Genomic DNA, 27,980 nt, shown 5'->3' with positions numbered 1-27,980 from the left:
GAGGAGCCGGGGCTGCCATGAGCGCAGGCGGGGGCCGGGAGGAGGGAGCCGCCGCCGCGGTGCTGCAGCTGCTCCGGGAGCAACCGGAGCCCCAGGCGGAGGAGAGCGGGGCTCAGCGCTTCGCCCTCTGCCTGCCCCCTGGGGAGGAGGTAGGCGCGGGCCGGGCGGTCTCGGCGGGGCGGGGAGGCAGCGGGGTGTTAGGTTGCAGGGGCCGTGGCGGGGATTGGGGGCGTCCCCGGCAGCCTGGGGGCACTAGGGGGCTGGGTAGCGTGGGGGGTAGGATGGTGGAGGGGAGGGGTCCCCAGGTGCTCGGGGAGGATGCTGAGGGCACGTCGCTGCCTTTTCTTTGCCCCCCACTTTCAGCGGAGGGAGGGGAATAGCTCGCTCTGCGGCAGGCGGGGGAGGAGCGGAGGTGACCGAGGGTAGCCCCCCTCTGGCCTGTAGCTAGCTCCCACCCGCTAGCGCAGGGGCGGGCAAACTTTTTGGCCCGAGGGCCATATCGGGGTGCGAAACGATATGGAGGGCCGGGTAGGGAAGTCTGTGCCCCCTAAACAGCCTGCCCCCCGCCCCCACCAACTTTCTGCCCCCTGATTGTCCCCCTCAGAACCCTGCCCCCATCCAACCCCCCCCAGCTCCTTGTCCCCTGACCACCCCCTTCCAGGACCCCCACCCCTAACTGCCCCCCGGAATCTCCCCATCCAACCACCCCCTCCCTGTCCCCTGACTGCCCCGACCCCTATCCACACCTCTGCTCTCTGACAGGCCACCCGGGCCCACACCCTCTATCCAATCCCCCCTGTTCCCCATCCCCTGCCCCTCCCCCCAAACCTCTGCCCCATCCAATCGCCCCCCTGCTCCTTGTCCCCTGACTGCCCCCCAGGACTCCCTGCCCCATATCCAACCCCTTCGGCCCCCTTACCATGCCACTCAGAGCAGCATGTCTGGAGCTGCGCCTCCTGGCCAGAGTCAAACACATTGCCACGCTGCCCTGCATGAGCGCGCCGCCCAGCCGCCCAGAGCACTGCAGTGGTGTGGCTGCGGGGGAGGTGGGACAGCAGGGAAGGGGGCTATCTGCCTGGCCAGGATGGTCCCGCAGGCCGGATGTGGCCTGCAGGCCGTAGTTTGCCCACCTCTGCGCTAGCGGGTCTGGATGTGATGGGGGGTGATTCTCTTCTGTTCCTTGGCTCTGGATGTTGTCCCCAGGCCAGGCAAGATGATTAAAGTTGTCCCCTGACATGGGAAAATCTGCCCCCGGATCATTTCTCCTCCTATGCCAGCTCCTCTTCCTCTTTCCTCTGTTGGCAGTACAGTTCCCTGCTTATTTATTATCTAGGTCGGAGGTAGTGGTGGGGAGCCAGGGGATTCTTTACACTGCTCTAATTGTTCAAACACTTCCCAAGCCAAAAAGTGTAGTATCCCCTGTCACACCCCTGTTCCCCTCCCCGCCCCCCGTATGTTTTTTTCACCCTCTGACTCCTCCTCCTCCCCTTTCATCTCCCCAGGTATTTTTCTCTGTACTGTGCATTTTAACCAGGCTACTTAGCTGAGCCCACAGCTTTGAGATCTTTGCATGGCTTCCCCGCTGTACCTATTCAAGGAGATAAATCCATGCAGTTTCCCCGTCACTGAGATCCCCAAAGAATTTCCACTCTTATTGTACCATTGAGACCAGTTATCAGATCCAGAATTTGATCAGCTGAATTCTTCAAAGCTGTTTAAGTGGACATGGGGCAAGCATATTTTTAATAATACAACCTACAAATACATAAACAAAGTGGAGGGAATTCTGCCTAAAATGCAAAATAAGATGTTCTGAAACTTGACTAGCTATCCACTTTTGGTGTTTTGTGCTATCAGTCTCAGACTTAGAGCCATTCATTGCAGAAATAAGTTTTATTGCAGTGTTACTTTGAGTGTAAACTCTTTGGAGCAGGAACTCCATCTTTATCTGTCTTGCAAAGCACCATAAGTAATACTTACTAAAACCCTAATATGTAAGACTAGAACAGGGGTTCTCAAACTTCATTGCACCGTGACCCCCTTCTGATAACAAAAATTGCTACATGGCCCCAGGAGGGGGAACTGAAGTCTGAGCCTGCCCAAGCCCTGCCATCCTGGGGGGGGGGGGGGGGGGGGAGAGGGGGAGTGTCACAGCCAAAGCCCCAAGGAGGGGTGGGGGGGCGGAAGGAGCCAAAGCCCAAGGGCTTCAGCCCCAGGCAGGGGCCTGTAATCTGAGCCCCACTGCCCAAGGCTGAAGCCCTCAGGCTTCGACCCCAGTCAGTGGAGCTCGGGCTTTGGCTTCGGCCCCTGGCCCCAGCAAGTCTAAGCCAGCCCTTGCAACCCCATTAAAATAGGATCGTGACCCACTTTGGGGTCCCGACCCACAGTTTGAGAACTGCTGGACTAGAATATTGATTATCCCACATTGAAATTGGCTACATCTTCCAAGTTGCAGCTGAGCACCCAAGCTGTTTGGTCCTATAGGAATATAAAAACAACATAAGATCTTTTTTACTTGTAAGTAACTTTCCGTCCTGCCTCTCCAAGTGAAATTAACCACTTATTTTAGCACTGTTCTCTATGTGCTCTTGCATACTCTTGTATCCTGTTCAATATAGATGATATGACAGAAGAATCCAATCTATATTTACAAATTAACTATGGCATGTGTGGGATATTCTTAAATGTTTCTTTCCAGAGGGGCCTGCCCTTGCTAGCTCAGCTCTATGTTCCATCATCATCATCAGCAAGAACTGAATTTAAACTCAAAACACCCAGTAAACACCAGCAACTGTCTAAAACTCATGCTATTACATCTCTACCTCGATATAACGCTGTCCCTGGGAGCCAAAAAATCTTACCGCGTTATAGATGAAACCGCATTATATCAAACTTGCTTTGATCCACCGGCGTGCGCAACCCCCCCTGCCCCCCCCTGAGCACTGCTTGACTGCGTTATATCGGGTCGTGTTATATCAGGGTAGAGGTGTACTTATTAAAAAAAATTAGAAGGAAAAGTTAACGTACAACATATGCAATCTTCTTCATGGAGAAGATAATTTTCAATTCTGTTCATTGACTGGTCATGGTAATTGAAACATATGATGCTGGATGAAGAATGAACCTATAGAAGCATGACAAAAGCATTGTGGAGTCCAGAAGAGCATTTAACAAACCCAAAGTTACATCAGACTCTAAGGTGTGACTGCTAGACCCATGCTCCATGGGAGTAAATAACTTTATCTGGTCCAAATGTATCCTCTAGAGTTGCAAGAGACTCTGATTTATTTTTTGGTTTTGATCTAAAGAAATCTACTTGTCTCATTTACACAATTCTGGGCTCTTGTTTCCTGTTCTGTTTTGAATGTTTTTTTCCCCCTCTTTACGGTTTTCTTCTTGCAATATCCTGAACCTGACATTGGAGGGCATCTTACTGAAGAACCAGTTAATTTCCAGAAACATTGGAATGTTTCTGTGTGCACTTACAGTATTTTTTAGAGATGTGTAGTTCTTCAGTTCAATTATTTTGAAGAGTCATCTATTTCATTTGGTCTCCATTAGCTTCCCAGGGAGTCCTTCAGGTACTGACAAAGGAAGTTTAACTTTTGAGTGGGAGAGCTTGGAGGAAAACCTTGTAGAAGAAATTTGATATTGTTTCTTAATATTCCCCATTGTAAATTAATATTAGTAATATTGCCTGCTGTAACATGGCACTTTACAAACATTCCCTGCCCTGAAATGGTTACAGACTAAGATACACCAGACCCAGGACAGCAGTTTGTGTAAAGGAGGGAGTGCTTACTGATGTGGAGCACAAGGAAGACAGGCTTCCTGGAAGAAGAGTGTTTTAAAGAAGAGATAGAGAGGGCTCTTGAAGCACAAGAACTAGAAAATGGTTCAGGGATGAATAGGGGCATAGTGCTGAACCTGGGAGTAAATAAATGATGTTTAGGCAGGGCTGAGATTATATAGGACTTTGAAGGAGAGGCGGAGGAGTTTGAACTTGATGTGGTGAGAAACAGGAAGCCAGTGAAGGGGTTCACAGGGGAGTGGCAAGAGAGGAAAGTGGCTTTAAATAGGTGGGAGAAGTGCAGAGAAGAGAGAACCAAGTTGCAGAAAATGTTTCAGGCCTTGTGTTTTGGTCAGTGGTTTTGAATGAAGGAATAAGCAGAAAGGAAAACTCCTCTCAAGGCCAGACCCCACATGTATTTTTTTCATCTTAGTCTGAGAAGTGAAACAGTGATTGTTTTCATTTCACCTTTATTTGTTTACAACAAAGAGCATTGAGAACTTCAGAGGTCTTTATTTATTAAACACTTCAAGTTAAATATGACTGCAGTCCCAAAAGGGGACAGAGGCGGACTAATATGCCAACCTGAACTGGTGCTTTTGTGCCTTAGTTAAGAATCAAATGCCACCCTGTGTTGTTTCATAGCTCTGAAATGTTCTGAGTGGGTTTTCTCTCAAACCCTTAATGCTGAGATGCTTTGGGTATCTGTCATATAAATGTGATAATTTCCATAATCACCTGAAAGGAGCTTGTTACGGTCTGCTCAGTAAGTGCTTAATTACAGGTGGTTGAAAATGAGTGTGATTTATGCTGCAGTTTGTGATAGCCCCTCTGAGCCGTTACAGAAAGTGCTGTAAATACTTAATTAGGGGCTCAGACTACTTTTTCCTGTTTTCACAATTGCTATGAAACAGTTGAACACATGCAGCTGAGTCCAGTGTAAAAACAGGATGTTGGCTTTGTCAAAGCCTGCTTTGCCATCCTATTGGGGTATTTTAAAAAGACAGTGTCAAGTAATCTCTTAGAGTTTGTATCTCTTCTCTTTTTTTATTATGTCCTCATATGGAGTGCACATTGGTCAGTAATGCTTCCAACAGTAAAGCATTAAATAATATCAATCTCGCTGGAATTGGCTTAAGCTATTTTTTAATGAACATAAACATCACTGTCGATAAACATCACTCCTGTCCTGTATCCTTTCTTATTCCAGTCCTTGTGACCAAAGACTGCCAGTCACGGGAGGGTTAGTGATGTTGACAAATGCCCTCTCCTGGTGTGCCTGCTAGACTTTGGGCTGGTCTACAATACCTCTTAGGTTGATACAACTTACGTCGCTCAGGGGGTTGAAAAAGACACCACCCTGAGCAACGTAAATTACATCGACTTAAGCGCTGTCCACACTGCGCTATGTTGGCGGGAGACGCTCTCCCGCCAACATAGCTTCTGCCTCTTACAGAGATGGAGTAATTATGCTGATGGGAGAGCGCTCTCCCGTCGGCATAGCGCATCTTCACCAGATGCGCTGCAGAGGCGCCGATATAGCACAATAGTGTAGACTTGCCCTTAGTCAAAGCAGGCCAGGAGCCAGGGGGCCAAATGCAGTTTCAGTACATGGATGCAGCTTCCACTGAAGTTAGTGGAATGACACTTACTTTGGTTTTCCTGTGTCTCACTTGCTAGTGTGTTAACCTTTACTGCTTATACTCTAAAATGTACTACACCTCTTACCCCTATATAATGCGACCCGATATAACACGAATTCGGATATAACACGGTAAAGCAGCGCTCTGGGGGGTCGGGGCTGCGCAATCTGGCGGATCAAAGCAAGTTCGTTATAACGCGGTAAGATTTTTTGGCTCCCGAGGACAGAGTTATATTGGAGTAGAGGTATATTTGCAAACAGGCTAGAAATTGTGTGGGCCCACCATTCCTGGTAAGCTATAACTGGATGCATGCTGGGAAAAATAGATGAGTGTGACTTTTTTGAATCCCTTACAGGGCTTCAGTACAAGAAATAAAATTCTCATGAATTAAATGCGCACACATATCCACATGCTAAATCTGTCCTTTAGTGGTGTGAGCTCACGGGGAACAGCTGTAGGCTTTATTTGAAGAGAATACGTTGTGGTTTTCCCCCCCAGCAGTGGCCTTCTCCAGTGCTATCATGCACAGAACCTGCCGAGGGGAAACATTTCTCCCCTCTCTTCTGGAATAGAGAGTTCCACCTCATTGTGGTAAAAGTTATGCTAGGGAATTGCACTGCAAAAATCCTTACCTTATGATGGACATGATGGGCCAGATCCTCAGCAGGTGTAAATTGACATAGTTCCCCTGACATCATTATGCCAGTTTACAGCAGCTGAAAATCTGTTCTGGTAAGTCTTAGAGAGACAATGTGGGTGGGGGTAATATTTTTTTATTGGACCAACTTCTGTTGGGGTGAGAGACAAGTTTTCGAGCCACACAGAGTTCTTATTCAGGGCTGCACTGCATACTGATAAGTCCTGTTCATGATTCCTCAAAGAGTCCACAGGGCTGTGACTCCCCTTGGAGAGTCTCCTCCTATCCAAAAGGGAAAGAGAAAGAGGCTGTAGTATAGAAATATTTTTAATCTCTGTCTGCAGCTGGGCAGAAGATCCTTCTGATTGAGACAACTACCATTTAGACATTTAAGGCCAGGTTTTTAGCATTCTTTGGGCAAAACTTGTATGTGCGAATAGTGTGATGACCTATGCCATCACAGAGATTTCACACACAATTCAGAAAATCTAGTACTTGATGCGTGACTATACTTAAATGGCTACTTGGATGTTACGTGACTGTGTCGCAGATTTACAAGCTGTAACAATAAGCGCATGTTACCCAAAATTGGGCCAGCTAGTAAGCTTAGGGAGGACTAATGACCCACCAGAGTTTGGCAGAAAGCAGCACTTTTATTATACTGATAGCTAAGCTCAAAAGAAGATGCGGGAGGTCACACTCACACTTGCATACTCACGCACCCAGGACACGCACAGCACTGGAGATGACAGGATTCTTCAAGGTAAATGTCCCGCAGCACAACGATGGATGGTGCGATGAAAGTAAGTCTTTCTGAGGCACGATGGAATGCAATGTGGCAAACCACTGGCCAGGCGGTCCGGGCGAAGGGTCTTCACGGGAGGTACAATCTTGTGAGTGCACTCCTGAGCACGTGGCCCCTTCCCCTTTTAAGGACCTGCTCCTCCTGGCCTGTGACTAGAGATGACTTGGCTGCGTCTGATTGGTCACACTCCACCTCGGGCAGTGTCCGTGCAGCGTTCATGCACTGGGCGTGTGAGCGCTGCCTAATTAGAGTCCCAGACACCTTGTCTACCTGGGAGCTCTTCTGATCTTCCAGCTGTTCAAGCAGCCCATTCATTCCACAAGCATTCCAGGAGGGACGGGGAGGGGGAAAGCCACTTCACAGGTATTCAGAGAGAGAGAGGAGACAAAATGGGGAGGGGGAAGTGTAACAGACCTTTTGAGCATACAGATCACTGGTGCTCCTACAACAGCGCACACTCAGTAATTGCTCAAACAGATGATTTATCTATTTGCATGTGCAATTATTGTCATCCACAACCATGCAAATCACATTAGGAAATAAAGTGTACAAATCTGCAAGTGCAATTGTGAGACCTTCTGCCCATATTTATATGTGCATGTAGATAGGGCCATGTGATGTTAATGGGAGTTGTGCACTTAAATCTTTCCTTCTGTGCTTTGAAAATGCAAGGTGCCTCTCTCATGAATCAAGTTATTGGCTTATGAGGAGAGGAGGTTTTTGCTGCTGGCAGTGCTGCAAGACTGTGGAACGGTAAAGCTCCATTCTGTAATCTTGTGTATCTTCCTCAAAATTCCCTGCTGAATTTGGATTCCATGATCTTTATTACTGGTGGCACTTTCTCAAGTGGATAAAAAATAGCTTGGTTTCCAGACACCAGGTTGAGCCTGTAAGTGCTGCAACTTAGAAAATTTCTGCCCTGACTTGTAAACTGAACAAATCTGATCATTAAATAAATTGGTGAGGTGATCTAGAGCATTCAAGATGCTGTTGTTGTATTATTTTATTGATTGTATGTTCATATTGCAGTAATATCTAGAGACCTTGATCAGAATCAGGATCCCTTTGTCCTAGGTGCTATACAAGCACAGAAGACGACATCGTTTCAGGCCCAAAGAGTTTGCCATCTAAGAAGGCAAGCAACATACAGAGGGTGAGGGGAGGGATACAATCAAACATATGGGCTTATGTGTACATTTGCTTTTTATATATAAGTACATAAATATTGTCTCTCTCCAACTGCCTCTAGATGTCATTAGCCAGCTGGCTACTTGTCTCCTTTGTACAGTCACTTTTCTGACTGTTGCTGAGGCTTTCTAAAGATAGCCAAATTTCCTTCCATTCTTCCTTCCTGTTACAGTGCTTGGTCTATGGAGGAGGTGGAAGCTCTAGGGCAGGGGTAGGCATCCTATGGCACGCATGCCGAAGGCGGCACGTGAGCTGATTTTCAGTGGCACTCACACTGCCCAGGTCCTGGCCATCAGTCTGGGGGGCTCTGCATTTTAATTTAATTTTAAATGAAGCTTCTTAAACATTTTAAAAACCTTATTTACTTTACATACAACAATAGTTTAGTTATATATTATAGACTTATAGAAAGAGACCTTCTAAAAACGTTAAAATATATTACTGGCACGCGAAACCTTAAATGAGAGTGAATAAATGAAGACTCGGCACACCCGTTCTGAAAGGTTGCCGACCCCTGCTCTAGAGACACATTACAGGTTAAGCATATCAAAGACCTACAAAATATGGGGATATTTGTGACCAGAGTGTATCTCATTTATTGTGGCCTTTATACTTTAGCCTTCCCTCCAAAGCAATAGTATCTTAAGAATAAAGCAATTGTGGAACCTCCAAGATGCATCCCCTAACAAAAGAAACGTGATCTTATTAGTAGCACGAGTCCTGCTTGTTTTCCCCAGCCTTACTTGCCAAATGCTTATCTTCTGTTGTCATGCAATGTCATAGGGTCTGGTCTACTTCCTGTTGAAGTCATGGCAAAACTTCCACTGATGCCAATGGGAGGGGAATCAGGGCCCTTAGAAAGTAAGCTAAGGTAGGGATTCTCTCTCTCCTTTGCCAGGCCTGTTCATAGTGTTGTATGAACAATACACTTATTTCATAAAATTATGGAAATGTAGGGCTGGAAGTGACCTCAACAAGTCCTTATGTCCAGCCTGTGCTGAGGCAGGACCAAGTAAACCTAGACTAGGGTTACCATACATCCGTTTTTTCCCGGACATGTCCGGCTTTTCGGCAATCAAACCCCTGTCCAGGGGGAATTGCCAAAAAGCTGAACATGTCCGGGAAAATGCCAGCCGGGCACTTCCCCTCCCGCGGCGGCTCTGCTCCTCCCCTGACTCTTCGGCTCTGTTTACGAGCCGAGCTGCCCAAGCGCTACAGGCTTTGGGCAGCCCCCATGCCTCCGGACCCTGCGCCGCTGGAGCCCGGGAGGGCAAGTGCCCGGCCGGGGGCGCAGGGTCTGGAGGCATAGGGGCTGCCCGAAGCCCAAGCGCTACCGGCTTCACGGTTTGCTGGGCAGCCTCCAGACCCTGCGCCCCCGGTTGGGCGCTTCCCCTCCCAGGCTCCAGCTGCACTGGGGAAGCGCTGGCCGGGGGCGCAGGGTCTGGGGGCTGCCCGGCAAACCGTGAAGCCGGTAGCGCTCGGGCAGCCCTTTTCATGTGGCTGGGAGTGGGAGGGAGGAGGGGGCAGAGTTAGGGTGGGGTTGGGGCGGGGCTGGGGTGGGAAATGGGCGGGGCCAGGGGGTCCTCTTTTTTTATTTGTTAACTATGGTAACCCTAACCTAGACCATACCTGACAGATGTTTGTCCAACCTGTTCTTAAAAACCTACAATGATAGGGATTACACAACCTCCCTTGGAAGTCTATTTCCAGAACTTAACTATCCTTACAATTAGAAAGACATATGTGAAGATTTTTATCAGGTCCTCTCTCAGTTGTCTGTTCTCAAGACTACATGAACCATTTTTTTTAACCTTGCCTCATTGGTCAGTGAAATAAAACTAAGACTTTTTGGCGGAACTTCATACAATATCTGACCAAGAACCCACACCACTCAGTAAATGGTACATATACATTTCCTGTGCAAATACACACTGCATCCCGTCCCTCCTCTGGTAATGCTGCCATGACTGAGTTCTTTTGCCAAAGCTTTGGTCTTACCGGCTGGGTAGGTGTATAAGTCTTAGATTCCTTCCTTAATTTGAGCAGGTGCCTGAGAGGTCTCCTACTGCCTTAGTGCCACAGACTCACTGTGTGCTTTAAGGCAAGTCATTCTGCTACTCTGTGGCTCAGTTTAACCATCTGTAAAATGGAGGTGGGCTTTGTAGCTTAATTTCTTAATGTTTGCAAAGAGTGAGATATCACGGAGATGCAAAATATTACCATTAGTAATTGTGTGTTTGCAGGTTGAATTGATCTTGTTCCTTTGTGCAGCTTATTGTGGTGTTGCTGCTTTTGTGAAAACAGATGTCAGGTTTATTTCCTGCCTCCATGTGCTTGGTGCCTTGTTCTGCTCCTCCCCTCCACCCATTTTGTGATTTCATGCTTTTCCCTTCATGGCCTCTGAGTGTTGCTCTCCTGAACTTTTCCCCTCCTACTCCTCCTTAGCTGCTGCTGCCGCCCTTGCATTCCATCCAGACTGCGTTCTCTTCCCTTAGCCACTGATCTGCTTCTGCCTTCAGTAGTAATCTTGCTCTAGCTGCATAAAGACTCTCATTAGTTCGTGGGTTCTCAGATGGAGGGGGGGTCATGACACCCTGTCCTTTCCATGTTGCTAAGTGGGAAGGGTCCTGCTATAGAATAGGCAGTAGTATTTGTTTGCTTTATTAATTATGTCTTTTGCGATAGTGCCTAGGAGCCCCTGCCATGGGAAGTGAATTTACCTTACACACTTGTAGTTTTTAGTGTGAATGGCGTCAAAATCTTTAATCCAGAGTGTGTTGTAATTTTCTGCTGCTAAGATTATACAGTTATGTTGACCTTTTCTCTTCTGCTTATCCACATATGTAGTGAGCGAGCTGGTGCTGCCTAAATATCATCCTCACTCCATAGGAAGCAAGTTTCCTATCCGTGTCTGGATATTACTCAAACTATTAATTAACAGTGTGAATCTTTGTTCACTAGGGGTGAAATGCAGATACCCAAGAAGGCAATAGCCTGGATTAGTGGCCACAGTTTACAAGGAGGGTTTGTTCCACTGAATGCATGTAGTCCTGTTGTCTATCCTTGGGCTACTTCCAGTGGCAGACCCTCCCCGAGTACTAAGAATGCAGAGCTGATGTTTGTGCAGCACTTGTATTTCCTTTCTTCCTCTCCCCCACACTTGTGGCATTAGGCTTTCCCCCTTCCTTCCATGCAATCTTATCAATGTTGGTGCAGGAGCTGTCTCCTCTGCAACTCCTGACATCTGGAACAGACTCCCTGCCTCACTCTGCTGCACTATCCTGACTGTTTCACTATCAATCTCAACTGCAAATTGCTCTTATGCTTCCGAAGGTCTTTGACCTTTTGCTGGGATATTGAGTCAAACTATGTGAAGTATTTCGGTTGTACTGTTTGTATAAATGACATTTTGCAAAGTAAAACTGGATGATGAATTGCACGGCATGGAACCCACCTTCAGTCCATTCAAAATAGCCTCCAAGATCATCTTCCTTGCCTGTTTCCCTGACCACATCACCCCCTTCCATTGGCACCTGCTCCTCCACCATATCAAGCTACTGTATTTTACTCTATTAATAAAAACAAAGTTTGTACTCCACTATGCTGTGCACTAGCCCTCACTAAGAAATGTCATTGTTATTACCCCATCCTTCCTCCTCCAACCCCCTCTCTTCCATCTTGTACCTTTCCTTTATTATGTAGTATCTGATATTAGCATGTAAGCTCCTTGGGACAGGGATTTTCTTATCTGTATTGTCAGGCACCAGTACGCTGTTGAGTGCTGTAGTGATATCTACCCAATCTGAAGCTCATGGTGGCAACTTAAATTAATCTTCTTTTCTCCATGCAAAATAATAGTAAATTTAGGATAAAAGCTGAACAAATCATTGTTAGTATGAGTTAGAATGATAAAGGACCCTACTTAGACACCTTTACTCTTGTTTCTCTCTTTAGTTGGCTTTCTCAAAGGACATTGAAGCAAACTAACCTTAACAAATGGGATAATTTCCCTTTGATCTGTAAAACTTTCTTCAGTTGCAGTATTTTCATGATGTGGATTGTGTGGGGAGAACTGAGGCTGTGTTAGAAATCACCTGTTCACTGCATGTCCCAAGACAGAGGCAGAAGGTTGGATCCAGGATTCAAAAACTGATTAAATTTGAGGGACAAATTGTACTGAAAATACACTTTTTCTGTTTACAATCTCTCTATTTTTAATATCCCGATGATTTAATTTATTTTTTAAATTATTACCAGAATGAATTTTCAGGCTATGGATAGTCCTGTCTGCCTTATAGGTCACACCACTTTACCGAGATCTTCTATGATCACAGCTTTTTACTGACAGATTTCATATAAATAGCAATAATTCGGCAGGTTTCCTGTCTCTCTGCAAACAGAGGGTATGTTGAGTGTCTTGGCTTCAGACAGCCAGCCACACGTGTAACTCTTCTGTTGAGATCTGCAGTATTTCTGAATTTTTGCTTCATCCTTGATAAATTTATGAGAAAACAGTAAAGCGACCCTGCCGAAAAATGTATTCCAAGATTTTTTGGCTTTTCTTCAAGTGAGTTGTGCATTAATATATTCAAAGTGTTTTTTTTTCTAGGTATGTCATGTAGGTCTTTTAATGGATTTTTTTTTTAATTCTGTCAGTAAAAATAACATGGGTTATAACAGGTGTTTGAGTTTTAAATCACACTTTGGTATTATTTATATCCAGGTGTTAGTGATGATTTTGGAATGGAGTGATTTATTCTGTCTTTGAAACACAGGCTGAGCTTTTAAACAGTAAGGGCTGTTCCTGCAACGAGCCGTCTCTGGGTGGACTGCCATTAAAATCTGTGGAGTGATATAGAGAACTTATTGCAGGATCAGAACCTTAAAACACCTATTACATGTGCAATGGAGTCACCTTACATAGTGGTATACCCAGAAGATACCAGGCTTGGAAGAGAATCTGGCTGATTGCATTGTTGCCAGCTCTTATGTCATTATCTCAAGTTTTGTGATTTTTGGAGCTTTTCATGAAGCCCCAGTTCCTGGAATCTTCTTGTATGAGAGATCTTACTTTTTTTTTTTTTTTTTTTAATACATGAAAGTCAAGGTAAGTATCAGGACCTCCTGACTGAGGAAGTAAGTTTGAAAACATGAAACCCAAAAGCTCAAAAAGCAAATAAAAACAAAAACTAAAATTATTTAAAATCTCACGATTTTTAAAACAATCCTATGATTTTGGGCATCCAACTCATGGTTTTTGAACTCTTGGATTTGGCTAGACTGGTTGCTTGAAAATTCCTCAGGTTGACCTAGATTCTGTATTTCTGAGTAGGAAAGAACGATGTGCCATATCTTATGGATAACCTGAAATCAAAACATTTCCTTCCATTCCCAGACTTAGCTTTTGACAAATAAACATACTTTTGATCAAAACAGGATTCGGCTCACGCTGATGTTCATTCTGACAAGGCTGCACTGCCTTTAATTCACAGAAGCAACTAAATACATACATACGTACATATAATAAATATATATAATTTGTTTTTCAGGTAAAAGAAGTAGAAGAAACCATAGAAGAGATGTTAATAAGGCTGGATGAGTTCTGTGGCATGACTGATGTGGTATGTGCTTAGCTTATACTCTGATTCACCCCTACTGACGCTATTATCAGCTCTCTCCAGTAGGTTTCTGAGGAGGCCATGTTGGTAGTGATTTAGAAACCATGCTGCTCAAACAGGGCAGCAGTCAGCAGTGGGGAGGGGAAAAAAACACACACAAGTATTTCCTGAGGCAGCCATCTTGATAACTCTTCCCTCCCCTGAGATGGTTTTATTACACAGAGCAGTGACGGTTGAGCCACAAGGTGGCAGTCTCGTGCACTAATATTTAAGACCCTAGAATGGAGCACTATATTTAACTTTCACAAGCTCCATACAGTTCACTGTACAGGCATCTAGGAGATCTCTTGATCTGCTGTTATTTGTACATGTGAAAGTGCAACACGCACAACTTTTACTTTTTGCTTCTTCTTTTTTTTAAGTTTCAGAGTAATAGCCGTGTTAGTCTGTATCCGCAAAAAGAAGAACAGGAGTACTTGTGGGATGCTCTAATAAATTTGTTAGTCTCTAAGGTGCCACAAGTACTCCTGTTCTTCTTTTTTTTAGTCTTTTCCCCAGCTTGGTTAGTATCATGCTATATTTTTCCCTCTGAGTTTGATAGATATAGTCAAATAAACCCTAATGACATACCAGAGATAGAATTGAATGGGTTTTTTTTTTTTCAGAAGACTTTATTTCTCTTGGGAAGCTTCCCTTTATTTAAGAGGCGTTTTATGGAACATTCTTTGAAGACTCCATGCTCTAGTGTCTCAATATTTGGATCACTTCCAGGTGGTGGTGGTGCCAGGCTGGCTGATGTGGGGGCAATGGCATCATTTATTTAATATTATTATTTACTGTTTGCACTATGGTAGTAGCCAGAGGCCCTGGTCAAGAATTAGGGCCTTTTTGTGCTAGGTGCTGTACAGACATAAAACCAATCTCTGCTCCAAAGAACTTGCTGTCCATGTGTAAGATGAGACACAACAGGGATGGGTGCAACAGACAAATCAGGGGAGACCACGGTAACACAGGGATGATCATGATTGTGTGTTGAGCAGTGGTTGTACCATACAAGCTCCCCAGCCATTGTCATTCCCTAATCATTTGTGATGAACTTGAGAACAGCAGGAGAGTGGATGAGATACCGTTGGACCAAGGAAGTATATTGCTTTGCTTCTCTGTGGTCTCCTGCACTGAGAGATCCAGGTGCATGCAGGCTATTTGGAGGTGGTCATGATAGAAAACAATGTCATTTTTCAGACAACTTTACCTCTTCCTTCCTCCCCCTGATGTGGAAGAGTTCAAACTGCCTAGGGCAATCCAAAGCTGCAGTGTGCATCTTCCTTACACATTAGCGGGTAGGACGCTATTTCAGAGGTTCTCTTACAGTTTCATAGTGTGGATCATGTTTGAATAAAGGGATTATCTCCCTTCCTATTCACTAATGTGCAGACCATCTCCCTGTTCGTTAGCAGCCACACGCATTCCTCCTCCACACCCACTTGCACTACTGCATACATACCTGTGGCAATTACTACATGTGAAAGTGATATTGAGTAAGTGTTAAATGTACCTTTAACAATCTTGGTAAAGAAATGTAGCAACTGGAAAGCAGGAGGAGAGCCAGTTGCATCTGACCAGCCAACAAATTCTCCATGAACCAGAGCTTGGGGAACTGCTTCTTTATGTGATTCTTGGGAATTATGTAGCATAAATGAAAGGGGCAGGAAAAAGTCCTCACCATCCAAGATCTCCTGTGATAATGAGGAGGGGCTATGGGAGAGTGGGGGGAATTAGAAGGTCAAGGTTGTTTGGGCAGTTGCAAAACAGATATTCCCCATTTTATATTTTCTTAAAGTGCAAGTGAAAGGTCTGACTGACAGCCCTGCAGAGTGAGTCCTCTGCTATCCACTTCTTCTTAGCATATGCACAACATGCCTCAGGTGTCACGTAACCAGGATTCATCCCCAAATTTGGTTCGCTGGTTGGATCACTAGCTTCCCTGGCCTGGGCCGAGTACTCACACGGAGTGCGATGTGAACACTGATCGATGCACCCCCAAACAGATACCAATAGGCAGGCGTGTGAACTTCCTTCTGCTGCCCTGCCCATGAGTCTCATTGTTGTCCTGGAGGGAATGTCATTTCTAAGGGGAAGAGGATAATTCTGTCTCCAAACCATTTGGTCCTTTGCTTTCACAGTGGAATGACCAGTCCTGGCGGCAGGCTTCTTGAGGAGAATGCCCACTTCAAAACTTTAGTGCTGAGAATTTTCAGAAGCTTCCTGCAAACTGGATACTGGAACACTGTATCCAGTTGCCACTCCTTTTCCTGCTCCCACTCAACACTGAATGTAGCTGTGTCAGGGGCATAGCCATTTGTCATGAAGAGAAAGTATCATTATTTTCGGAAGAAGAGATTTTGCATGTTGATAAACAGAGAGAGGTCTTCTTGGGTTTCTGAGGAATTCAGAGGAGAAACATCTTGAAAGTACAGTTGAGCATTAATGGGCATTCACGCAGTCCTGTTTCCATTCTGCTTTTGACAAAAATAGCTGTAAAGGAGCATATGAAACTCAGAAGTCTGAGTATCTTGGCACCTATGTATAAGTTTAAGATGCTCTAATATGGCATTTATAGTCTGTCCAAAATGTAGTATATTCTGACCGCTGAGAGAAATCACTCAGGTTTCAGGACCAAAAAGCCGTCTAAGGTCTTTTGTAAGATGAGGACTGTTTCAATTCTATGTCAGGAGCTGCTCAAGCCAAGTGATTAGACTTGATGACTCTGCGCTGCTGGTGGTTTTATAGCCGATGAAATAAAGGACGACCAAAGAAATAGTCCATCTCTCATCTGGATTTGTCCTGTGGGAGATTTTCATTAAAGCTTCTGTGAGCATTGAATCCTTCTGCCTGTTGGTCAGGAGCACACCTTACGCTGTTGGCTGAATCCTGTAGGAAATCATATCTTGCTCAGGTGAGGGGTCTGTGAGCTTTCAGAGCTCCCATGAGATTTTCCATCTTTCCAACCTCCTCTACAGCAAACACTAACCTAGTTTCCATGTTTCATCTTTGCTTTACTCATGAAAACATTTTTCCACAACCTGCAGGCTATGAATAATTAGCTTATATACAGATTATTGACCTTATCTGGGAACATCAAAGAGCTGCACTTTGTGTGCTGATTTTGTGCCTTGCAATGCAGTACCTGCAGTGACCGGTTCCTTGCAACAACAACACATTAAACAGTATCTGAGAATCTGATAACCATCATGTAATCTTTGGATTGACTCCAACTTTTGTATTTAACAATAATTTGGCCTTTTAACATGGCAACAAGAGGCAAGGGGAATTTTTTGTGTGTTTCATTCAGGTGTTCCGTAAAGCATTTACATAAGGGTAATTTTTTTTCTGCTTTGAGCATGCTGCTTGTCTTCACCAGTAAGTGCTCTTGACACACAGGTTCTAGTAGTAAGAGGCATAGATCCAGCCACAGGAAGATGTAGTATATGAGAGCTTCCATCTTAGGACCACAGATGGTGTACCTTGGGAGGTATAGTACTTTAACCAAGAAAACTGAACTCTTCTATTTATCTGTAGAGCAGGTAACATGGGCAGAGCAGGGTTCTCACAACATCATTTTTGCTGGTCTCAGAGTGTGGCCAGTCTCGCAGTCCTTGCCTCCCGTGGCCCTTCAGCGAGAGCCTGCCTCAGGGACAGTGGTCGGGAACTCACTGGTCACCTGTGGAGTCCCAGGCTCCCCGTGCCCTGGTCAGGCAGGAGCGAGTGAGCTGCCCCAGGGAGCGTCCCAGTGACCAAACGCCGCAGCCGCCTCCGGCGCTGTGCACATTAGCCCCATGTGTCTCCAGAGGTGCTACCTGGAGCCCTCGAGGAGGCTGTGTGGTGCAGGGCACCAATCCCTGCTGGCAGGGCCAGCATAAACACCACTGTAGCACATCTCGCTGCCCTGGGTAACAGCTGTTCAGGAGCAACAGCTGGGTGCTGCAGGGAGAGGCTGCCGCTTTGCCCCCCCAATCTCCTCCCATGCTTTGGGGGCTGTCGTGGCAGCAAAAAAATCTGCTGCTGGCCCCAATTAAGAAACACACACTTCATTGTTCTTCAAATCTGCCTTGAACACATCGGGGTGGAGGGTTAGACAGTCTTTGGTCTCCCTCTGGGACTGCCAGCATGGGTGCCAGTTGTAGAGCTGTTTTTAAATGTACAACTGTCCGTAGCACATGGACTTGGACCCAGCAAATTAATTTCACAGCCAGCCAAGTATAATTAACAAGTTCTGAGTTGGTCCAGATTTGAATTAGTGACCTAAGGGTGAAATGTTGATATCCTATAAACAATCTAATTCTACTCTCTTCATTTCCTTCTTGGAATTGCTGGGGTCTTCATACCCGCTGCCCTTCTCTCCTCTTAAAAACAATTCATCCTCCCCCTCCCCCAACCTACTAGCTTAGTCATATGTGAAAATTCACAACTTTGCTCTGATTTCTAATCCTTGAAGGGAATGCATGGACACCTGGAAATCTCTGCTGGTGTAATCTCTTGCAATGGGATATTTCCCATCAAGTAGAATATCTATTATGGTCCTCCAGAGCTGGATAGTCTTTCTTAGAAATAAAGTACAGACACTGAGATGTCACCACATGGGAGGCTCTGAAAGCAGAATACCCCAAAAGAGGTGTGAGATGTTACAGCTGTATCTTTTCCCTATTTTATTGCCCCCACTTGTCTTTTTAGACCAGTGATACTCAAACTGAGGCTCGGGAGCTGCAAGTGGCTCTTCAATGTATCTCCTGCGGCTCTGCAGCACGATATTAAAACACTGTGTGATTTAATTATTAACCTGTCTAAACTATTAACCAATCAGGATGCTTTTACTATGTTATTAACCAATGGTAGAATACTTGGTCAGTCATTTTGCTGTGAGAATAATATATGTAAATATATAAAAAAGGTAAATGAAACAAATTCAAGCTACTGTACCTCTTTTGGGTAATGTTGATCACTAATTTGGCCGCTGAACCAGTGAGATCTGAGTATCACTGCTTTAGAGAGCTCTATGCTGTGTTTAACCCTTCGTACATGACAATGGCCACGTAAAGTGTTATATTAAAAAATAAAGTGAATAAATCACAATGGACGATGCACTTGAAGATTTTTGGATCAGACTTAGAGGAGATTTCCGTGTTGTCTTAGCTTATGTGCTACTGAGGGTAGTTTTGTCCCTCATTGGGTGCAAATCCTGAATTCTTCACAGGGCTCTTCTTGCAGACAGCTTTGCATTTTGTTCAAATTTCATTTGACTTTGTTCTCCACCCCACCCATTTCTAAGGATGCAGACTTCTTTCGGCAATTCTTTTGTCTTTCTCATTGTGTGCATTGATTCAGTATTGCATTATAGTCCACAGCAAACATTTTCTTTAGGTGTGTTTGTCTAACTGTATACCAGATCCATCTAGCTAATATCAAGAAGCACCTTTCAGAATTCTATAATGTGTTTCCAGCTGAGGTAAGATGTTTTGTTTATTGTGTGTCATTTCTGAGGATCTTTTGTTTTTCAATAAATGACACCCCCAATAAAACGTGCTAAAATCTTATAACTAAAGATGGATAAGACTGAAATCTTATTTGGCCATTTCACTTGTGTTTTCATTGTTGAATTGTCATGAATTTGTTTTTTTAATAAGCATATTAGGCACACAACTGTGCACTCACAATTTGTGTCTAGTGTGCTCATGCGATTACCATGATGTTATCCATAAATTTTGTGAGATCATGTGCAACTGGCTAATTGTGCATAGCTGCACACAATTACCTGGTTTAGCAGCACAGCAGTGGTAACTCTGCATGCAAATTAGGTGTGTGATTCAAAGACTCTCAAGCCTATCTCAAATTCATGCTTAATTCCAACTAGAATCTTGCTGGCAGGATGTTGGTTTTTAACCTATAAAACCTAGATGTTTTGGGACCTGTTTTTGTGACAGATCCCCTTTTTCCCTCCAAGACCTACAGCCACATTTGAAATTGGCAGAGGCTGCCAGGCTGGAATGTCCTTGATCTAAAGGAAAGGAAATCCATTCTTTCTGTGTTTATTTGTTAGGACGGGGGCAACTTATTTCAGAACTCACTCCCCTCATTGATCTTTCCAAACCTGCATTTGCTAACCTCCCACCTTTGCTCTCTTTTTTTCCAGCAATTGGGGAGAAAGTAAACTGAGGGCTAGGGTGGCTATATTTATGGATAGTCCCTTTTGTGTTATTTTGTGTGTTTTAACCCATGGGTTGGGTGTCCAGAGCAGAGGATGGGAACCTACAGATATAGCTTCTAATTTCAAATAAATACATCTCTGGGATTACCAGATTTTGGACATAATCTTTGACTTCCAGTTATTGTTCCAGCCACATACATGGATTCTGCGTTGAATATGACTTCATTTATTAACTATAAATTTGTTTAAAAATATTAAGATATCAAAAATCTATCCATGTTTAATTGGCACCCTTTAAACTCCAGTGTGTGCTTTGGTTCTAAGGTTCCAACGTTGGCACAGTTCTTATTTAACTGATGCCACTAGAACTCCACTGCATGTTTTGGTTCTAAGGCTTTGACCTTGATACAGAAGGCTCTCCCATTCAAGGATGCCATTTTATGTGCAGCATTAGGTTTTGCTGTGTCTGGATAGCTGTCCTATTTGGAGCTTGCATGCCGTTCCTGGCTTGTGTTTTAGTTCTCCATTATTACTCGGTTTACTCTCTGTGTTAGGCTATTGCTCTCAGCCTGTTCCCTCCCTGAGATTAGTCTTGCTGACTCGAATTGTTGTTAAACAAAGCTCAAAACGTTTTAATCTTCCAAGTTAACATAGCAAAGCTTAGTAATGGGAATAAAGATTTTTCCTATAGACCATTGTGCTCTGGTACTTGTGCTGAGCACCCAGTTTAATCTTCAGTAAAGTAAAGTATAACAAATTGCATGTAGGGGAAATTAATCTTGTTTTATCGTGTGGAATTTCCAGACCAGTCATGCTTTCTCTGGCTGGAAAAAGGTTACTATACCAAGAGAAGTACTTCCCTTCTTTGTTATGGGCTGACTCCTCTTGAACTTTTCTGTTGCTGTGGTTCTGCAGACGACTGCAGAATGACTCTTCTTGAATCATATTTGCATATCATTTCCTTTCATCACTGACTGCTTGCTGGAAAATTTGCTCTCCTGCATCTTGTACTAGTGGTTTGTTTTTGCCCTCAAAGACAATTTAGATTTTATTCCATGGCTGCTTTGACCTTGCTGTGGTGATAATTTTTGCCCTCACTGTACATGGTCTGAATAACTTCTTAGTTGTTTTGGCTACATCCCCAAACTGTGTGTGTATGTATTGTAGTTATCTAGTGGTAGGCTCTCTAAGTGGTTTCTCCCCAGCTCCTTCATGTTAACCAACACTGGAAAACATGGTTTGCTGCCTTATCTTGGATAATATGAGGGTCAATTTTCAATCTTACGCAAATTAAATGACTTACCCCAAACTTGTCACCAATCAGTGTTTTATAAATATTGTGTAACAGAGTGTTCTGTCTGCCCCTGGCCTAAAGGGCACTAACTAAACGATCCCCAGACTCCTCTGTATTAACTGTCCCATTCTGTATTTTTGTTTAACAGAAATACCTTTCTTTTAAAAAAGGAAATGAGAGAATCTGGTTCCCTTTTGAGGGGATCTCACTGTCTGGGCTGGTTTTCTGTCGGATATAATGTGCATAATATGTTGTTCTTATCCAAATGTGTAGGTATGGGTGCGTGCATTGATGCATACCATCATACCAGACCAAATGGTAAGACCATCGCATGCATAATGTTCTTATGTTCTTATAAGTGTTTATCCATGCAAAGAAAAGTCTTGATTTAATTTGTTCATGTTAGGAGTTGTGCCAGTATAACTATTTTGTTAAATCACACCCTTCCCCAAAATAGTTCCACTTAAAAGTTTTTCCAGTATCCATCACCCCAGAAAGCACTGTGTAAGTTTCTTTACTGCAGGCACGTTTAAATTGGGGAAATCTCAAAATACACAGCAAACTCCTGCAGGGTCAGCCAGCACAGCTTCATTCCCTTATCACCTCAGTTGAAAGACCCCAATTCCACTCTAGTCAGTTCCAATAAAACCTTGTTTGCCAGTGGTCTGAAAAGGGCCTGGGGGAGAAAAAAAATCCTCAGCCTCTGGGACAAAACATCTGCCAAAAAATGCCTCTGGGGAAGGCTTCCCTGAGCTCCTAGAGTGAGGCAATTATAATTCTAGCCAGAGCCATGACAGCCCACAGGTTATGTAAACCCTCTTCTGCTCCATCCCACTTAGGCCCAACGAGATTCCTTATATAAGTAGGCCCAGCTGCCCTTTTTGTTCCTTTGGTTCATGTGTTGCTACTGTGCGCCGTTTATCTAATGTCATTGTTTGCTTGGGTGCTTTGCTGCTTTGTTTTTGTTAAATGAAGGCCTGAAGTTAACTGGAATTCCTTTAACACTCATATTCACTTAAAAGAAGCCACTTCTTTGCTGGACAGAAGTTAAAGCCGCTTGGAGACAGTCCCATCAAGAGTCCTCTTCCACAGCACTGCTTCCTTTTGAATGAATGGCTTTGCAGCAGTTGTTTGGGGTGTCGCTTGTTGTGTTGGGCCCTTCATTTTTTGGTTCCTTTGCTGCTACTTTTGATGCTTCCATTGTTGTTCATTTAGGAGGGGAGAAGTCAGCAAAAGCAGAGAAGCATTAATTACAGCCTTTTCACTGCTACTGTACAACCTTTCTGGAAGTGCTCGCAATCTTTTTTTATGGCAGAACCTATTAGTACACAGAGAGGGGCAGGTTTGCGCTGATACTTTAAAATGAAACGAGCATCATACTTTTAAGAATATGCTGCTGCCTGTACAAACCTCCACACTCTAATGGCTCAATCCAGCAGTCCTTACTCAGGCAAAACTCCCACTGATGACAATTCAAGGTGTGGGGGGCTCTGCCTGAGTAAGGACTGCAGGGTCAGGTCCCTAATCTGCATAATAATATAAATGATTTGGCGCAGTGTACAATTTTATAGATTCATTTTATAATATACTAGTCAGAAGTCATGGTGCATTAGATCTTAGAAGTGAAGAGCAGGAGGAATAGCTGTTTCTCAATTCCTGCCTTATCCCTCACTTTATTTTGTATTCTCTGTACTACTTGCGGTCCCAACATTGGAGGACAGGTATGGTATCTGACTAGTTATCACTCAGCTAATCACTGAAGGCTGTTTATATGCCAAATAGGGTAATACTCAGTTTTTACTAACTTCATGCTTCGCAGAACTCCAAATAAGGAACAGACATTTATATAGATGATGCCTCCAAAAAACTTGAAAATGATTAGGCTGCTGGTGCACTGATATCACTGCTGATCATGATGGCCAATACTGTGTCGTTTTCTTGTACTCCCCATCTCTCTGTATCTAGTTGCTGTCTCTTAGCTTTCATACTTAGACAGTAAGGTCTTTGTAGCAGGGTCTATCCTTTGTTTTGTGTTTGTACAGCACCTAACACAATGGGCCCCCGATCTCTGGCTGAGTCTCCTCGGCCCTACAGTATTACAAATAATGTTAATACAAACAGCCACCGTTCCCATTCGATAAAATAAAAATGTATGTAAGGGGTATAAACCCTCCTGCTTCAGGGCACAAGTTACCACTAACTGACAGGAGTTAGGAAGGAACTTCCTCTGTGCAGTTTATGCCATAATTGTGCATCATGGATATTCTCGCTTCTTTAAAACATCTGATACAGCGCACTGTTACAGACAAAATACTGTACTAGATGGACCACAGGTCTGATCCAGGATGACAGGTCCTACATTTCTGGGCTTAGTCCCTGTCTACAGCACAAATTGAACAATGTTAGTTAAGTTTAAATGGTCTCTGCCTTTCTTATTGGGTTTGGTGACGGCCAAGGCACTGGGTCTACACTAGAAAATTAGGTCAGTTTACATTTGTCAGGGGTGTGAAAAATCCACCCCCCTGAGCGGTTTAGGTAAACTGACCTAATCCCTGTGTACACAGTGGTAGGTCAATGGAAGAATTCTGTCTCAGGGAGGTGGATTACCTATGCCAATTGGAGAACCCCTCCCATCAGCATAGGTAGTGTCTGCACTGAAGAAATGCAATGGCGCAGTGTTTTAATTGTAGACAAGCTCTAAGAATCAACCTGGTTTTTTCATCAGCTACCAGGGCTGATAGCTGGAGGCTAAACTACAGGTTATCCTTATCAAAAACTATTTGAAATTGTATTCCACCCAATATGAATCAACGCCTCTCAGATCAAATCAAAGTCGGGGGATGGAAGGAAAATAAATACATTTTTAACCATGATTAGCTGTATTGACAGAACTGCTGAACAGAAAATGTAAAGCTCTCTTGAGAAAAGATTTGTGGGGAAGTAGTTGGGGTCTAGTGGTTAGATTGGGAGGCGGGCAAGGACTTGCACTGAGTATCATGGGTTCTACTCCTGGTTCTTCCACTGACTCCCTGAACAACTTGGGAAAGTCATAGAACTTCAGTTTCCTTATTTGTATCTTGGGTAGAACAATAGCTGTTTCAATGGGGTGCTTTGTAATTTGCCTAATTAATCATAGAATCATAGAAATGTAGGGCTGGAAGGAACGTAAATAGGTCATCAAGCCCAGCCCCCTGCGGGGAACCAGGACCAAGTAAACCTAGAGTCCTAGACTATCCCTGACAGGTGTTTGTCCAACCTATTCTTAAAAATCTCTAATGATGGGGATTCCAAAACCTCCCTTGGAAACCTATTCCAGAACTTAACTACCCTTAGAGTTAGAAAGTTTTTCCTAATATCTAACCTAAATCTCTCTTGCTGCAGATTAAGACCATTACGTCTTGTCCTACTAAAGCTTGTGCTTTGAAATGGTCAGTTTAAAGTTGCTGTTGAGGTGCTATGTATTTATCATGATGATGCTTTCTGCTGTGAGAAACTTTTGTTTTCTGTGCAGATTAGAAGCGATACATCCCAGATCCTGGATGAGACCATTCCGCTCATTAAAGCCAAGGTGGTAGAAATGAACAACATCTATGCCAAAGTTGATAAATTAGAGGTTTGTTACATTGAGATTTGCATTCTTGGGGCAGGGGGCGGGAATGTGCTTCTGAGGTTGCCCTTCCTCTGGAATTGTGCGGAGTGCTCACATATTTGCAACTAATTTTGTTCCGTCAGGCAGTATGTTTTTTGTTTGCTTGTTTGTTTTAAATCAGTGGCCTAAAATACAGCACTTATATAATAAGTGCTTGCGGGATTGGGGCCTTAAAGAATCATTTATTTTCTAATTCACCAACTCCTAGTATTAGATTTAAGGTATCCATAATGATCAGGTCTTTGTGACTTGTAGGGGGATTTATGCCATGGTGTTTACTGTTGGTTTTTTTTTTTTTTTTTTTTTAAAGGTCAGGTCTCATGTCCATAAGTTTCAGCTTGTTGATAATAGTCTTGTGTAATTTTGTAAAAGATATCTCTGTGCTTCCCTCTTCTGCAGCGTTTTAGTGTTTGGTGTATCCTGAATGAGGGAAGCCAGTACGATTCACTAAGATGATGTCCTCACCATATTTAGTAAGCAGTATATTAAAATTACAGTGTCAGCTCAGGGCAAGGTTGCCTCTGGGATGAATATAATTAAAACATGACAAGATAAATCACATAATGTTTAATATCACTTCTAAACTGACTTGGAGAAGTGGAAGAAGCTAAATGTTCATGGCATCAATTCCAGGTGGGCAGTTCACAAGCTTTGAGCTCAACCCCTGTACAAAGTAGCAAAATAACTCTCCCCGCCCCCACCCCTCACACGAGGTTTAGTGTTGAGGGCAGGAATGGCAAGTGATTTATTTGTATTTAAAGCATTGCATTTTCCAGAGCAAATTTCTTTGCCCTTTTATGCCACCTTTCATCCAAGGGCTCTGAAGTATTTTATATCCAGCTACAGAACTGTGAAGCTGGTAGGTAGTCCTATTTTACAGATGGGGAAACTGAGTCATGGAGCTTCAGGGCAAAATTTTCAAAAGTAAGAGTCTAACGCTAGGGTCCTAAGACAATTAGGTACCACCCTGGTTTTCAAAAGTGCTGAGCATCCCAACCTCAATAAGAGCTATTGGGTTCTCAACACTTTTGAAAATTAGGGAGGTGCCTGAATATTGACATAGGCACATTTTGAAAATCACACCCTAAGTTTATTTGGGCTTCTGTCTTAGCAAATCTTTGCTCTAGTGACATGCCTAAAATTATAAGCAAGTAAGTGGCAGAGCCCCTGACTCCTACCTCTCTTCTCTAACAGTGAGAGAGAACCCTCTTTCACCTACTATTTCTTTATCGATAGTTACTACTTCAGTGTTTAATTTGAATTGAAAATTATTTAAAAAACAAACTTGGATTACCACTTCTTATTTTTTGCCAAGGGCTACAATCTGAGATTTGTTTCTTGGCTAGCTGGGTCCTAGAAAACACTTTTCAAGCCAAATGGAGTATTTGATGCGGTTACTCTCAAGATGGACAGTAATTTTACACCCTGTTGATACCTGTGCTGCCTCTTATTTTATTTGATTCTACTGAGTAGGGATAAAAAAAATCTCCATTTCATCACATGAATTCAGGGTCATTCTGGCTCGTATTATAACCAGTACTAAAAAATTCTGCAGGCCAGGTTCTGTCCTCAGTGACACCTCTGCAACAACTTTGCCATCTGGGGTTTGCACAGGTGTAGCAGGACCACATTCTGTCCCTGGTAAATGGAACTGAATTGACAATTCTGTGGTTATACACAAGCAGGAAGTAAACTCCACTTTTTTCTCCTGTAGCTCTGCAAGGCTAACTAGAGTAAAAAAGTAGAAAAAAAATCACTTTTGCCAGCAAAGTGAGCAGATCCAACTCAAAATACACATAGGGTACTGATCTGTTGAATAAGAAGGTGTCATTTGTACAGGATTTATTTTCAGACTAGAGCTACTCTTCAGAGCCTTGATTCAGCTAAGTAGAAAGTGGGTTCTGTAGAAAGATAAAAAAAGAGAGTACCTGCTGTGAAGAGCTCACAATTAAGACAGTCCTATAAACTCTGCCTTGTAGCAATTTGTGTGTACGTGGGAGAGTATTACAGTGGAATTTGGGTTTTAGTGATCATTCTATTGTGATCATTTGGATATATGGATCAGTTTTTTTCCAAAAGCCAGTTTCAATGTGTGTCTGAAGCTTGTGCTGACCAGTGGGGGGGGCATTCAGCTGAAAGAATCATATGGGAAGTGATGTATTATTGTATTTGATGTTTACAAAAGTAGAAAAGAATTTCACACCTTTGAGTGTCACTGGGCTGCAGGTAAAAAAAAAAAATGTTATAGTTGATGGGAGCTGTTTTTATCCTGACTGCTCTGATTTGGCATTCTAGGATGTCTAGTAGGACTCATGCTGTCCTTGCTAGATGGAGACTCTGTTTCTCTGCTTGTGATTGATTTGGCGTTTCACTGTTCTATGGATCTGGATGGTAGTGATCATTCAGCTAGAACACTCCTGTGCCCAGCGCCTCTTACAACTGGATTCAACAAGAAATCAGAGGATGTCTTAGGCCAGAAGTTCAGAGACCTCCGTCTAGTCACTAAGACTAATAATAATTTTGCTTCTGCCGTTTTCTACCCACAACCAATTATAAGTGCAAATGAATTTAGTCTTCTGACCACCAGTTTGCAAGTGCAAACAAATAATGTAGTTTGGAGGTCTATGGTCAGATTTTCAGCCAGTATGCAAGTGCTCATCTAGTCTGTTTGCAAACAAGGAGCAAAATTGTGCATTTGAAAATTTTTGTGCATTGGAAAAATTGGCGCTAAATCATTTGCCCCTGTGAGTAATTACTCATCTTACTGGCTATAGGTGGAAAATTAGAGTCTGGGTTTGAAAATGCATCCCTATTGCTACTCCTATTAATAATAGTGCATTCTGACATCTGTCTGAAGCCATTGATTTGACTCTGGATCAGTAGCCTGGATAGTATTGAAAACCAATGTGCCGATGCTAGTAATTCTCATTAGATTTTTTTTCTGTCCCCTCCCACAGGCATTTGTTAAAATGGTTGGACGCCATGTCTCGTTTCTAGAAGAACAAGTGCTTCAAGCGGAGGGGAACCACAGCACTGTGTTTCATGCTGTTCGCAAACTACTTCAGTCTGCAGCTATACCTTCTTTTAAAAATGTGAGTGTTTGAGAGCTGTTTATAGCACTTGGGGAAAGTGTTGTCAGAAATACTCCACCCTC

At 43.6% G+C, this 27,980-nt stretch overlaps 1 protein-coding gene across 1 annotated transcript; it reads left to right on the top strand.

The window, feature by feature from the left end:
• Positions 1 to 17: 17 nt before the first annotated feature.
• On the top strand, positions 18 to 27,930 carry BCAS4 (breast carcinoma amplified sequence 4). The gene is made up of 4 exons (XM_054045961.1): positions 18 to 149; positions 13,613 to 13,684; positions 24,689 to 24,790; positions 27,784 to 27,930. The coding sequence occupies exons 1-4, from the start codon at positions 18 to 20 to the stop codon at positions 27,928 to 27,930; spliced, it is 453 nt and encodes a 150-aa protein (XP_053901936.1).
• Positions 27,931 to 27,980: the final 50 nt, after the last annotated feature.

This window comes from Malaclemys terrapin, chromosome 12 (assembly GCF_027887155.1).
Source record: "Malaclemys terrapin pileata isolate rMalTer1 chromosome 12, rMalTer1.hap1, whole genome shotgun sequence".
Lineage (NCBI taxonomy): Eukaryota > Metazoa > Chordata > Testudines > Emydidae > Malaclemys > Malaclemys terrapin.
This window is presented reverse-complemented; position numbering and strand designations above follow the sequence as displayed.